Raw genomic sequence first — 15,468 nt, 5'->3', positions numbered from 1 at the left:
CCATTTTCTATGCCGCTTATCCTTTTCGGGGTCGCGGGGGGGCCGGAGCCTATCTTGGCTGTCAATGGGCGAGAGGCGGGGTACACCCTGGACCGGTCACCAGCTGATCGCAGGGCACATACACACAACCATTCACACTCACACTCACACCTAGGGGCAATTTAGAGTCACCAATCAACCTAATGAGCATGTTTTTGGTCTGTGGGAGGAAGCCGGAGTGCCCAGAGAGAACCCATGCATGCACGGGAAGAACATGCAAACTTCACACAGAAAGGCCCGACCCGGGAATCCAACCTGCGACATTCTTGCTGTGAGGTACGCGCACTACCTGCTGCGCCACCGTGCAGCCCAGTATTCACATATATAATATAAAAAACGTTATGATTCACATTTTTCTGTTACATGTTTCTATATGCGTCACCTGAATATATATTCTTTTATCCATATGGGATGTTTTGAAGGACACAGAAATAAAAACTAACCAGCTAAGTAACTATTACTGGATGGTGAACACATCATTTGGTCTGCAAATACTTAGAGGAGCTGCTTTCAAAACAGCCACAAAGAGGAGACCTGAAATCCTCTCAGCCATGTTGACTATGTTTCATCTAAATTTAACATCCTTCAAAACAAATGCCCTTTTCTGCTGCCTCACTGTGGCAGATATTCTGGTCTAATGTGGCAGGAAACTCCCTCTTGAAGGCTGGAGTCGAGACAAGCTGGGCGAGCGACAGTGGACCTCAGCTTCACAATGATTGATTGTTCATCGTTAACTATCAAAAACCTGTGGAAATTATTCTCTAAAATTTAAACACATGTATCAGGAAGGCTACCAGCACAGAAAAACACTTGACCCAACACTACAGCAGCAGAAAGAGTTTAAGTGGGAGACGCTACAATCTTCTAAACCAACCAATCTATCTAAATAGAGAAATTGTGTACGAATCCCAGCAGAACACACGCCCTGAGCATTCAGCTGAACTACATACTGCACCATGCAACTGTGACTGATATCCAGAGTTTAAGTCAGGCCTCAGGCTGCGAGTCGTAACAGCAGCCACCTCTCCTGGATACGTCTCGTCTCTCTTTCACATGAGTTTTCAAAGGGAAACAGGAAAAAACAGCCCTATTTTTAACAACAAACAATGAAGCACGAGGATACACACACGCTCTCACATATGTACTGTATATCTAGACACACACAAACGCAGTGCTGTGTGATGGGAGACATTTTAGGACAGCCCGGTTTTGCCTCACGCACGCACACATGCAGATGTAGCCTATATCTGAGCCAGAGCACTTGGGGTGAAAGTGCTCCGAGTTTAAGCTGATTTCAAGCTAAAACCATATGCTGACAAGCCTTTGTCTGAGTGCCAGCATCCATGGCCAGATGAGATTAAACACACACACACACGCACGCACGCACACACACACACACACACACACACACACACACACACACACACACACACACACACACACACACACACACACACACACACACACTTACCGTTGCCATCATCCCCCACCGTCATGGTTACACTGTGTTAGGGATAGAAACTTCCTGTCGTCTCTGTCTGTGTTCGCTCCTCTCCCTCTGTTCTCTCCCTTGTTTTCTCCTCTATCTCCTTTCCTCTCTCGTTTGTTCAATCTCTCTCTGTCTCTGTCATGATGAATCAGGGAGAGGCAGTGATAGGCACCGCGCTGTGACTCGCCTACTGCGAGAGATCTCTGTCAGTTTCCTCCCCTCGGTCCTTTGCCCTCCCTGCTTACCTCCCTCCCTCCCTCCCTTTTTTTTTTTCAGCAACAGCTGCCTTAAACCCTTTAGAGCAAACGCCAAGAGCTGACCTAAAAGAGATGTGGAGCAAGGGCAAGTAAGAACAAATTTGTGAGTGTGTGTACGTGTGTGTTTTAGTCGGTGGTGTGAGTTTGTGTCCTGGACTCAGAGGCTGAATTCTTGGTAGTTTAGAGACAAACACCTGCTCGTGCCTCCGTGAGCCTCGGGCTGACAAGTGTTACCTGCTGCAAGTTGGAGAAACTAACAGACTCCAACATTATTCATTTATTCTACTGAAAGATTCAACTTTGCTTGGTACATGACAGTAAAATGAGTTCAGTGTTTTGTGTTACACACGAACAAGGAGCTGAAATTAGTCAATGACTTTTTTTAACTTTTTTGATAATTGATTAATCATTTAGCCATATCTCAAACACTACAGACAAATATTGGCTTCTCCCTGCTTCTAAATTGTGAGGATCTGGCAATTTTACTTTCCTTTGTACTCTTTGATAGTAAAGTGAGAAGAGCTGTAACTAATGATTATTTTCATCATCGCTGGGAACGCACCAGCAATTTACTGTTGTGGCATGATGAGGCGCAGTAGCTGAGAAAAGCTAAGGAGAGAAGCTTAAGTACACACAGGTCAAACACTGAGCCGTGCAGCCATTGTTCACCCTGGTGAGCTTCTGTGGTCACTTTCACTCCACATTTACTTGGAGTTTGGACATATATACACATATGGTCAGACGGCGAGGGGTTTTTAAAGGGGCTGCCTAAAGAAGCAGTGGTTGACACATTAAAGAAATTAAAGCGCTGACACAAATACTTTGATTGGTTTGTCAGTTTTGAAACTATCAAGCCAATCAACCAGAAGGTCAGCAGCCCCATTAGCATCTGATTGCTTTGAGCTAGCTGACCCACCCTGCAGGTAAAGTGTAGAGTTTTCAGTGTCTCAGGTAAGGAGGATGGTGGTGGTTCAGGTGTGTTGTAGGTCTAATTCCACAAAATGAATGATGGGACAATCCTGATGAACACAACAATAACAACAACATCTTATTTTGTTGACTATCTACACCAGTTTCTTCTCAAACTTTTTCACTGGACTGCTGCAATGTTTGCTCCTGCCCACCAAACAGTCTAAAAATTGATTCAGTCTATGTAATAACAAGTGGTGCTTTCACGCCTGGCAAAGCATGTGACGGAAGACAGCAGCACAACAGCAAGTAAGAAGACATTATAATTTGATCACAACAACTACACAATCGTGGACCCAAAACCACAACTTTGCTCCAACACCCTAGAGAGGTGGGAGTTAAAAGTAACACTCCCTCCCTCCCTCTGCTGCCACCAGAGACTGCATCATGGCAACTACACCCACCATGCGCCCTGAGCTCCTCTTCATGTCTCTCTCTCCAAGTAAAGACTGCAACAGCCGACCAACTGCTGCTGCTGTTGCTGCTGCTGCTGCTGCTGTTAGACAGATACAGTGACAGGGCAGCCTGAAGGTACTAACAGAGCCGATGACAGGCTCTGCTAGACGCTAACGACAGGCCTAACTGACCTCACAGAGAACACAAACGCAGCTTAAAGCCACACAGTTAAGAATCAAGTTGAGCAAAGTTTGGGATACATTTGTGTCATTAGCAGCTCTTAGAAGTATGCTATCCACCGGTATGCATGCTTTAAATGAGTCTGTGCTCCATATTAGTAATAATAACACAAGCATGATCAGCCTCCAGCAAAGAAGTCAATCAACCCATCTTGGACCCCAGCTTTAGACAGAGATCCCACGAATCACACAATCCTTTTTATCACAACTGAATGAGTTAAGTGCTCATAAATCAATGCAGTGATGCTGCAGCCTGTCAAAGACTGTAAGTGACATGATACTTATGTAAAAGAACAGGGAAGCAATGATTTAACTTTTCCTCTCCTGATACCAATTCTAATACCTCAACTCTGACCGACAGCTGCGCTCTCCTTTCCAAAATTTAAAATCTCTTTACCCACTGCGACTGGAATCATTGTTAATGTGGTAACATTAGGCCAGGGACTGCTGTGGCACTGAAGACTGCAGCCCGCAGTGACTGGATGTAATGGAAACATAAAACTTTATGAAGCCTAAAGAATCTGGATCAGTCACATCAAAGCCCCCCTCCAATCCTCTTGGACACAGGACAACAGGAGCAAACAGCTTCTCTTGCATGTACCAAAAGAAACCACTTTGTGGATCAATATCCAGTTAACAATTTTCACACCAACACTCAATAACTATCCAGTCTTAAAATCATAAATTCAATATGGAAGAACGGAAACTGAACAGTTTAGACTCTTGCATGAGTGTCAGTAAATCCCTAAAGGGCTACTTTCCAAACTTTCATATTCCCGAGAAGTGAAAACAACAAAGTGAAACATTGCTGTCAGGAGTGTCATCAATACAACTCTGACTTTCCATGGTCAACAACAGTGTCAGAGCCTGAGGGCCCCCAGAGATCCACAGCCCAATCTTCTATTGGACAGCAACACACTCTGCAGCAGCAGCCTTCGGCTCAGGTCGAGCTCAGCCAGAAAACCCACAGCATCACACACGCAGACTCACACACAACATCACACACAGATTAAACCATTAATCCTGTTAGCTCCTCTTACAAGAGCTCATGGCAACAAACTAACACAACCACAAGAGCACATGCAGACATAGACACGCAGAAGCACCCGCTGACACACACATGCATGCAAGCGCGCGAGTGTGCACATGCGCAGACAGACAGGCACGCACGCACGCATGCATGCATTCACACATAGATTCTTTTCAAACATACACCCAATATTTGACAGTAAAATTATCTTGACAACATGCTTAAACTTGGTGACTCTCAGAGGGCAATACAACTGTGGCAGAATAAATAAGAGACGGCACTGACCGTGACTCGGGCTGAGAGCCATGTTGCCTGAATTCAAGGCTTCATCAAAACGAGCGAATAACGTCTGTAACCTGGAGAGAAAGAGAAGAAAGGTTAGGGCAAAACAAAGACATACACAAGCAAGAAAATGAAATACTTATACCTGCAGATTTCTATATCCTGATGAGACTGAATTAGGAAAACTGTACTCATTCATCTTCATTGAGGGGATCATGACAAAGAAAATGCACACAGATGTGTTCACAAACACACACACACACCACATTTTTGACCTACAGACAGGCAAGGTGCTGTGAATGCCAAGTGAAAGTATTGTCAGCAGCAACATGTGGACAGCCTGCCCGCCTGTCTGTCTGTCTGTCTGCCTGTTGGTGGGTGGGTGTGTCTATTATGCCAGTCACACTCATGATGCACCAGCAACATGACAAGAGTCCTCCTGACATGCTGCTGAGCACCAAACACAGAAACACAGACACAGACACACAGACACAGACACTGAATCTCAAGACAGATCTGCTCAGTCATGTCATGTACAGGTAAGACTCAGTATGTTAACAATGCTAAGCTCTATCCCTCACAGACAACCCAAGCCAAAACGACATCTTTGCACAAATAACAGCCTCGAATGTCTCGATACACACTGTTTACACATGACTGGTATGAAGATATCCCAACAAAAGCACAATGACCCCCAGCCAGTAACAAGCCCTAATGCCTTATTGGCAAAAGGTAAACCATGGATGTGAGCACACAAAATTAACAGTCATACACACCGTCCTCTGTCTGTCTGTCTGTCTTTTGATGCCCAAAACTACCAGACAGCTTAGCAGCTCCAGATAAGTGACGATCAGCGTTGCAGCTGGCTCCTCAGCCGTGCAGCATTTTCACGTGCTTCCCTTCCCTTCATTAGCATTTTAATATGCCTATTTGGTTCCAAAACAGCTCAGTCTTTAGTCCTCAATACTCATACGCTTCAGCATTTCCCAGTGGTCTGATTAAAAGGTTGCCGCGTTGCTGCGCAACGTTGCCTTAGCTCCCATGCTAGTGACACACTACGGTCCTCGGCTTCCCTCAGCTCTTTGTATCCAACATGGTGCAGTGGCTCCGAGAGGAAGGGAGGGAGGGAGGAGGGAGACAGGAGGAGGGAGGGTCTGTGTGTGTGTGTGTGTGTGTGTGTGTGTGTGTGTGTGTGAGAGAGAAAGAGAGATAGACAGAGAAAGAAGGAGCCGAACAGCAAGACACCAAAGCATGCTATGGGCATATGACAAGGCACCACCTACTGTCGCATATATGTACTGTACGCAAAGCACACACACCACCAACGAGAAATCACAGTGATCCAAAGAGTTAAATCTCAGGCAGGGTCTTTGTGTGTGTGTGTGTGTGTGTGAGAGAGAGAGAGAGAGAGAGAGAGAGAGAGAGAGAGAGAGAGAGAGAGAGAGAGAGAGAGAGAGAGAGAGAGAGAGAGAGAGAGAGAGAGAGAGAGAGAGAGAAGTGGGCCAGTTTGTGTGACAAGCAGTAAAGAGATTTAGTTACCCTTTACATAACCTCCCTCTCATACCCAGACACACACATACACACTCATCGGAGGGGGAGGGGCTTTACAGCTAGCGGCACAGACAGAAAGCAAGGCTGCTCCTCCCCCCTCTACGTCTCTCCGTCTCACCCCACTTGCCTACATTCAATCCCTCCCTCCCTTCTATTCCTTGTTTTTAACTCCCACCTCCCTCTTCACATTTCATTATTCCAGGATCCCATCTTCTCAGCGCTGCACCTTCCATACTGAGCTCTCAGTCAGAGGTGGACAGAGATCGACTGTCATTGAGCAAGGGTCAAGTCGAGTCCAGTGGACACAACTCACACCTTTCAGTTCATCTCCCCTCCGAACACAAAATGTGCGCATGAGGCAGGGTCTTCTGAATGCTCATTCAACCTCCTCTTGATAGGAGTCGCAGGTTAATCCTTTGTTGTTACTGTGAACAGAGACTCAAGCCTACAACAGTGCTTTCATTCAATGTCATTGCTTGATGTTAGAAATACACACACTTACACTACATTAAATGACATTAGGGTGTCATTTAATCTTATCAATAACAACAGTGATCAATAAAACTGCTATCTGTAACACAAACGCACACAAAGAAGTCCAGGTAGAGGCTGACCCGCACTGAATGTCGGACAGGACGAGCTGGGTTGAACAGCCAGGTCGGATCGTTCACACTGACCCATTCAGACTGTTGGTCTGAAAGGGGGTCATCAGGTTCACCATAAGTTGAGAGATCTCATTCCAACAGTGGCTGACAGATGAACTGACCTGAAAATGAAACTATTTTCCAATCCTGATCTGAACTGGGATGCCTTTGGGGATGAGCTACTTTTGGGGTGATCACATCCCTTAACCTTCAACTGACAGCCTGTCAACTAAATTTTTTCATCTTTATCAGGAGGCTGTACAATTCAGCAGCCTGTACACAGAACATCCTTCACATGATATACAGATGGTGACTCCTGCACCTTTAACTTGGCTCACTGATGGCATATCAGTTCTACAATGGTTTATTTAATGCAATGAATTTGCTTGTAAATTACAAAAAATAATTAAAGACAGAACTCTTAATGGAAATCAACATCACAAGTGAGACATACAAAAGTGCTCAGTCAGCTCCACCTTTCCACCTTTCATTCTCAGCTTTCTACACCTCCTTTCTCTCCATTACCTGATTCTAGCTCTGCAGAGTTGACATGTGATCTGGTCAGCAAGATCCTGGCCGCAGCCCTGCATTCCACCCGGTGACCACACACTAACACAAACACACTCAGACACACACACACACACACACACACACACACACACACACACACACACACACACACACACACACACACACACACACACACACACACACACACACACACACGTCCAGCTAGCCTTCATACAAGTGCTCCACAATTATCAGTAAATAAGGCAACAAAACAGGTACGACATATTTGTGCTAATCACAATTCATGCAAAACTTTATGCATATTTTGAAGAACTTCATACCTACAAAACAAGAACAAGCATTGGTTGCCGACCTAGATCACTGAATCAGCGTATCTGTCGGACCTCTACGTGTAACCAAACGCAGACACACACCCACGTCTGCATAAATCCCACATACACAGACGGTGTGTATACTCTGGAGACAAACAGGCTTAATATGCGCAACACATGACACATGGCCACAGCCAGCATTCACAGACGCAAGGCTCATATTGAGCAGTCAGCACACAACACTGGCTGCTGTCGCACATGGGAGAAAGGGGGGGGGGGGGGGTCACTGTGTGCTTAGAATAACCCTCAACCCTGCACATGTAACCAGGACGACCAAAGAAGGACGAAACCACTCAATGGACCTCTTCAGATGTCATGAACACACACACACACTTTCTCCAATGCTTCCCCAACTCTGTTACTCCACCCAAACGCCTTTGTACCCCATCTGCCCCCTCCCACCCTCCTCCCCCGGTCAGTCAGCATTGTGCTCTGGATGAAAGTGCCTCTGTATGAGTGAAGGGCAGAGTGGTGCATGGTGTGGCCTGGGACAGACTGAGTGCCAAGGCCACGGGACCCATGGACACCCCACACAACTCATCCCTCCCTGGTGTGGGGAGTGGGTGCGCGCGCACACGCACACGCACACACACACACACACACACACACACACACACACACACACACACACACACACAAACATATATATTACCATCACTCACAAAGACAGAGTTGATCAATAACTGACACATGGAAATAACTCACCGTGCAGCAGGCAGTCCTCTCTTTGCCAGGTCTGCTCTGACCCTCTCTCCAACGTGACGATAAACATCCACCAAGGTTGTTATGGAGGCCTCGCGTACCTACACACAGCAGACATTAACCAATTTAAGCTCCACACACACAAAAAAAGGCCCCCACGCTGAACATACACAACTATACCATGTACAAATGGTGTGTGTTTGTTAAAGATTATGATTAGCTTTTGTTAAAAATTCCATACAACCTTTGTCCGCTGCCTAGGATTACAGCGATGCAAACGTAAACACATAAAAAAAAATACCCTTAAGGGCCCATGCTCATACACCTAATAGGAGACATCTGATTTACTAGTCATGTTGTGAGCACTCATGTGATTGGGTAATGGGATGCTGTTAAAGGGATTCTCTGCAACTGAGGGTGGGTGGGCCTGTTGAGGATGTTGATTGGACGGGACAGTATGTGGGCAGATAATCATTGGGTAGACGGTAGAAGCAGATTTCAGCTTTGGGGTGCAACTCTTCAGGAGGCTGAAACAACCTCTCTCTATCCCTCTCTCACATGCACAGCTAGCACCGTTGTGTGGGTTAATGGTTGGGTGCTGGTGCTCATGATTCAGCAGTAAAGCTGGGTGGGGGACTCTACAGAGCCCATCTCCTCACTAATAACAGTAATAATCACAGAGCTGCCTTGAGATGCCTACCAACACACTTTGGATGCTGAGAGCTAAACCACAGGCTTAATACAAGGAAGACAAAACGATCTCCACCCATGCACACATATGCTCACACACATCGAGTATGTAGATAGATGCATGTTGGTCATGCATCATACTGCAAGAAGTGGTCTCTTACCTGTGGGTTCTGGTCTCCAGTCAGAGTGCAGAGATGAGGAACTAGCTTACTGAGGCTCAGGGGCTGGGCTCCATACCTGAAAGAGAGCCACAAGAAGACGAGGAAATGAAAGGGATGACACTTATTCATGACAATGAAAAGCAAGTATGAAATATCTTGCAGTCAAATAAAAAACCTGGCCCACATTCATATCATATTCTCAGGAATGAAGAAAATGCTTCTAGTCTCAAGAGGGAGATTGTGAATTGTGAATAGGATTTATGAAATCCAAGATATATAGAACTTATTTGGCACACAAGACTATGTAAACTGCACTTCATTCATTATAAACGAAATATATTTAAGGTAGCTGAGAGAGCCCAGTGGACCACAATTTGAGAACGCACTAGCAAATGATGAATACACCTTCACCACTTGACAACACATACTGGAAAAGACACCAAAAAAGTGTAACAACACTGCAAGTAAACAAAACACAAGGAAATGGAGAAATACTGTAATAAGATATAATACACTCAGAAAGTTAAAAGTAACATGAACAGAATTAAATAAATTCCCAGCATTGTTGACAGGAGGTCAAGGTGTTCAGTGGTTCTATCATCGCAGAGAAATGTCTACTGTGTTGTGCACAACCTGCAGCATTTCTGTATTTGCTTTCTGCAGCATGTGAACAAATTTCTGTAACTGCTCGTGGTTTATTTACTTGCAGCTCCCCCCCCTAAATTCGACATAAGTGTTGTCAAAGTGATGAAGATAACTTTTTCATCTCTTTGTTCTAAAATAATTTTTCTGAAACTGAACTGCACTGAGATTCCTCAGCCTGGAGCTATGTGAACTACACACTACTAATGGATACCAGAGTACACTCAGTAAACATCATTAGCCTTACTATCAGGTAGCAACTTAGTATTTAGCACAACAGTGTCACTTTCCATTAGCAAAAAGATGCTAAAATTAGCACTGCAATTCTAACAACCCAGACTGGCTGTGTGTGGTAACCTTGAGGTAGAAAATACAGCAAAACTACAACCTGCACAGATCTGAACTGCTGTCACACAAGGTGGAAACAAGCAAGCCTCTGTTCTGTCTTATGTCTATAGATATGTTTGTTTAATGACACTCTGAGCTTGCATAACGCAGGTTAACTGACTGGGTGGGATTCTACAACAGTAGAAATCCTCTCAGAACTGGTGGAAAAGAGAACAAACTAATTTAGAAATGAGCAGATGAATTGATCACATTGAAATACACTAAAAATGAAGTCAAAATGCAGGACACTCAGCCCAGAAAACACATTAATGTGGAACATTTGTAAGTCATGATGTAATGGGAGAAATAATTAAGATGTGAGAAAAGGCTTTTGTGCAAACAAAACCAACTGTTGTCCAACAGTCCAATTTCAATTTTATTTCTAGTACGCACAAACTTTATTCTTTCATTTTCCCAAATGTGATCAATTCGACCTCCTGTGGCTTCTAGACCTGCATATTTTCTCTGAAACATAACCAGAGGATACAATCCCATTCCAATTATTCTTCATGTTGATTTAAAAGAACAAGTCCTCCATGAAGCCCGACAACTTCAGGTGAGAGTGAATTGAAAACAGACTTTTAAAACCCCCTGAAAGCAACAACCAGGGACACGAATGCTTGAAGACTGAAAGCATCACATGACAAAAGTGCTTGTGCCATTTGTAGCACGTGTGCCACCTTCGCAGAGTCACACAAACAGTTAAGAAGATTAACCCTGGAGAGAGAGACTGTGTGTATTTCTTGAACAAACAAAATGGGTCACGCTCATGGAGAGCAGTCAAACACATGTGAAAATAATCGACCTTTCAGTGTGCAGAACAGTAATTAACTCATACTGAACATGCGTGACATCAGTATGGGATTAAAATTGCTGAATGACCATCATTTTAACAAATCCATGAGTTGGCTTATAGTAAATACAACTAGATAAACTGTATGTTTACATTTTGAATCTATTGTAAGGACTACGGTGTGACCTTCTGTCCACAGGTTGAGAGAATATATGCCTACATTTAACAGCTTTACAATTTACAATACATTCTTTGACATTTCACCCTGGCAGGGATAAAGATGAAGATGGGGAAGTTACTCACGTGCTGAGCGTGGCACTGAGACAGAGACAGATTCCTTCTCGACTGCGGAAGTTCTTGTGTTTGAAACCAGGAAGTAGCCTTTCCCAAACGTACTGGATGGAGGAGGAGGAGGAGGAGGAGAAGAGAGAAATGGGGAGAGATGAGGGAGAGAAAGAGTGTCAGCGGGAACGAGCAGAGGAGGGTTCCTCCAGGCAGCTCATCAGGGGTTTGAGCAGATTACAGAGTGCAGAGGAGGTGTACAATCTGTGGAGGATTGTATGTGTGTTGAGTGAAGCTAACACAAAGGATAGTGGAGATGTAATCGGTGTAATGCCTTTGATATCCAGATGAGGGAGCCCAAAACATGGAGCACCTCTCAGCTATAGAGAGTATCTATTGAGTATCTGTCTCTCTTGTGCATTCTTCCAAGTAACTGAAATAACACTTGAACTGAATAGGTTGCTGCCTACTGACACAAAACACACAATACAATACAAGTTTTCACAGTTGTAACCTTTCATACCATCCACCATCAGCGCCTGAAAGACAACAACAGTCCTGAATCTATTTTAGGCAACAACTGATTTTTAATCTTGAGCACAATCTAAATGATCTCAATCACAATCCATCCTTGTCTGGTCAGGATCCTGTGATTCAGTGTTTTATGTGTGTGTGTGTGTGTGTGTGTGTGTGTGTGTGTGTGTGTGTGTGTCTCACCGCGGGTGAGGCAGTCTGCTCCATACAGCGAAGGATGAGCGCTTGGCTGTTCTCCCTGACATGGTCCTTCCCATCGCCCAGCCTGTCCACCAAAGCTGGCAAAACTACAGAGAAAAAAAAGAGATGAAGAGAGAGAGAGATGGGTTAGTGATGTGATGTGAGCCAATGTCTGAAAAATGCTATTTAATGTGCAGGATTTACATCAAGTACAGCAGAAGTGAGGCCACACATGACCCTGGGTCTGTACCAGATTTAAATGCCAAAGAAAATAAAGACTGCCCCCAAGTGGAGTACTTTTAAACCACACAAATATAGAAAGATATATGCTTATCATTAGTTACACTCCGTGGGTGAGCGAGAGAAACAGACAAAAACTCATTGCGATTTAAAAGCTCAAGCGATGCCACCATCAACAACAGGGCTCCGACAAGACGAGTGGAAAGAGAGGACAGGAAATGAGAAATGGACCGTGGCTAAAAGATCATCAAATGCTTTCATGTCAGCTCCACTTTATCTAACACGCAACTGCTCCAGTAGCATGGCCAGCGCAATGCAGCCAAGTGAACTATAAGGATATTGGCAACTACACAAATGTATCAGATGGCTCCTCTAATCCTCCATGAAAATGAGGACCAGAGTCAGCACATGCCTCAGCTGTGTGTTTTCAGCTTTCATATCAGATAAAACAGGTAACTGACAGCTTTTTATCTGATGACCTGCTGTCGGGGGTGCCAATATAAATATATTAACTTCTTCAAAAGATGAGTCTGGCGATACTCTAGATTTTTCTTATTAATCATAAATCCCATGAAAAGACCAAAACCAATGACGATTTATTAATACACAAACTGTAGTATCCAAAATCTGACATGTCTTATTCCTCTGTGCCACAGTCTTCCACTATTGTCCAGAAGCTATTAGAAACACACCATTGAGTCGGAGCTTTGCACTGGCTCATACGTTTCTTCATTATCATGAAATGAACACTGTGGTTTATTTTCAGTTAATCCCAGATACAGCATCCTGTTATCATAGGCTCACTAGTGCCAAATTCACAGCTGAAAACAGTTCTTAACAAATGAACCATTTACTCCGGTTTAAGTTATGTTTGCTTAAAAACTACAGCATCTAGCCGAAACGATTATTTAGCTGTTCAAGTACATATTTGTGACCCGTTATAAAGATGTAAGTAAAACTCCACAACATACAGTGGTTTTACATGAACCCATAACCCTGTTTAAACAGACAAAACTTTGAGTTACATAAAACTCAAATCCTCCCTTTGACATTCATACAATGAGACACACACACACACACACACACACACACACACACACACACACACACACACACACACACACACACACACACACACACACACACACACACACACACACACATTCCTATTCTGAAACTTCAGCGAGGGGAGTGATAATGATGTCATCTGTCCTTTTCCTGTGATGTGTGTATGTGCGTGCACGTGCCTCCGTACATTATGTTACCATAACAGCTTGTTGCCTTGGCAACAAGGACAATACTCTCAAACAGAATACAATGACAGGGGGCATTGTTGCACACAACGTCATCTGCTGTAGTAAGGATGTAAACACACACACACACACACACACACACACACACACACACACACACACACACACACACACACACACACACACACACACACACACACACACACACACACTTGTACAGGGCTAACTGGCTAATTTTGTTTTTTATCTTTTTCAACATGGCATTCAAACTGGCAAACCACATGGCTTCTGGCCGGGCAATCACATCGTTTTATTTCATCTGTCGCACAGCACAACAAGAAAGAGATCTGTATGTTTCACTTCCATTTCCACTTCACATCTGGGAGTTACTTTGCACGACTTTGCACCCATTGACTGTCATGGAAGCAGCCCTGTGCAATGAGTCAGTCCTGTAGATCAATGCAATCACCCGGTCTCAATGATCTCATCTCCCTCCCCTCTGAGTGTGTGTGGGAGGAGGGTGGGTGCAGGGAGAAGGAGAGAGAGCACAGGAAAGGAGAGATGCAAGTCAGACGCAGGGAGGGAGATTCCAGAGTCAGCGGCGGCTCAGGGAGATGTTTTTACCATCAATCTGAAACACACATGTCCCTTACACACACAGCCGGGCTAAGGCTACATTCTAGACAGTAAGCGAGATAAGGAGTGTGTGTGTGGTGGCAGACTTTGCACAGTGTGACAGGTCCAGTCATCCCAGAGCTGCACTGCAGGAGGAGTGTGTTTGTTGGGAACAGGAGCCAGTCTGGCTGACAAAGACAGCTGGTGACACCTTCAGCGGGCACACACCAAGGCTGGCACTGACATAACACACACATACACACTCACAGAGCATGAAATCTGATACAAGATTCAGAGTATGAGGTCATATGAATGTGGTGACATGTGGTTTTGGGGTGTAATAGACAGAGTTACAGTATGGCAGACAATTCGGAGCCTAAATATAGAGACTGAAGGGTGTATACTGGGCATTGTCGGGGGGTGGGGGCAGGCTTTAGAGCAGCGCTGCTAGTTTGTCTCAGAGGAACTACAAAGTGGAAGTGAGAGACAAAATGGAAGGACATGAGCCAAAAGAGTCTATTAGACAATACAGAAACAATCCCCCCGTCACCTAACGGTACACAGAAATGCAGCTGAGTACAGTTTGGGAAATAACACTGGTTTCTGCTATTCATCCATTTTTCACTTTGGAAATGACTTAGACTTAAACCAAGAGAACAAACCCATCCTTGACTTGCTGCTTAAGATAACGGAAGGATGAACATTTACCTTTGACCCCAATAAACTGAACAATATAATGAAATATAATGCCTGACAACATGTTTGTTATCTATTTCATGGACAAGTAAACAAAATGAAGAAGTATCTGTATGTTCCATAAAGTTGCTTTCACTTCAGCTTTTCAGAAGGAAGAAAAAAAAAAAAAGACAAATCCCCTTCAAGTGTGTATAAGAACGAACATAAACATGTCATGAATGAGTTTCAGTGTACGGAGAGCATAACTTAAAGGATTTCTGGATGTGGATAGCTCAGATATCTCACCTGTGCCCAGGTATCCTTTAAACCGCTCTCCCATGCGGTCCACAAATGCACCACAGATGTCGATCCCCAACAATGCCACCTGCAAAACAGAAAGCGAGACAGTGGGTCATTCAGAACTGTACTGTACAACATTCATGGCTACATTTCAAGCAGTTTCACTGTTGATGCGCACACATTAACCACAGTGGGGGCAGTGACAGGAGGACACGT

General features: G+C 44.4%; 1 protein-coding gene across 3 annotated transcripts in view; it reads right to left on the bottom strand.

The window, feature by feature from the left end:
- The window catches only part of clasp2 (cytoplasmic linker associated protein 2), a 54,461-nt gene that overhangs the window by 32,919 nt on the left and 6,074 nt on the right, over window positions 1–15,468 (bottom strand). For all 3 annotated transcript variants that reach the window (XM_070984159.1, XM_070984160.1, XM_070984161.1), the window contains exons 2-7: window positions 15,259–15,337; window positions 12,173–12,276; window positions 11,477–11,568; window positions 9,352–9,427; window positions 8,504–8,601; window positions 4,705–4,775 (exon numbers count right to left, since the gene is read on the bottom strand). In XM_070984159.1, coding sequence (XP_070840260.1) covers window positions 4,705–4,775; window positions 8,504–8,601; window positions 9,352–9,427; window positions 11,477–11,568; window positions 12,173–12,276; window positions 15,259–15,337 — 520 coding nt within the window. The remainder of the gene's footprint in view (window positions 1–4,704; window positions 4,776–8,503; window positions 8,602–9,351; window positions 9,428–11,476; window positions 11,569–12,172; window positions 12,277–15,258; window positions 15,338–15,468) is intronic.

This window comes from Chaetodon trifascialis, chromosome 17, assembly GCF_039877785.1.
Source record: "Chaetodon trifascialis isolate fChaTrf1 chromosome 17, fChaTrf1.hap1, whole genome shotgun sequence".
NCBI classification, from domain to species: Eukaryota; Metazoa; Chordata; class Actinopteri; order Chaetodontiformes; family Chaetodontidae; genus Chaetodon; species Chaetodon trifascialis.
The sequence above is the reverse complement of the archived record's forward strand: the minus strand, read 5'-3'. Positions and strand labels throughout refer to the sequence as shown.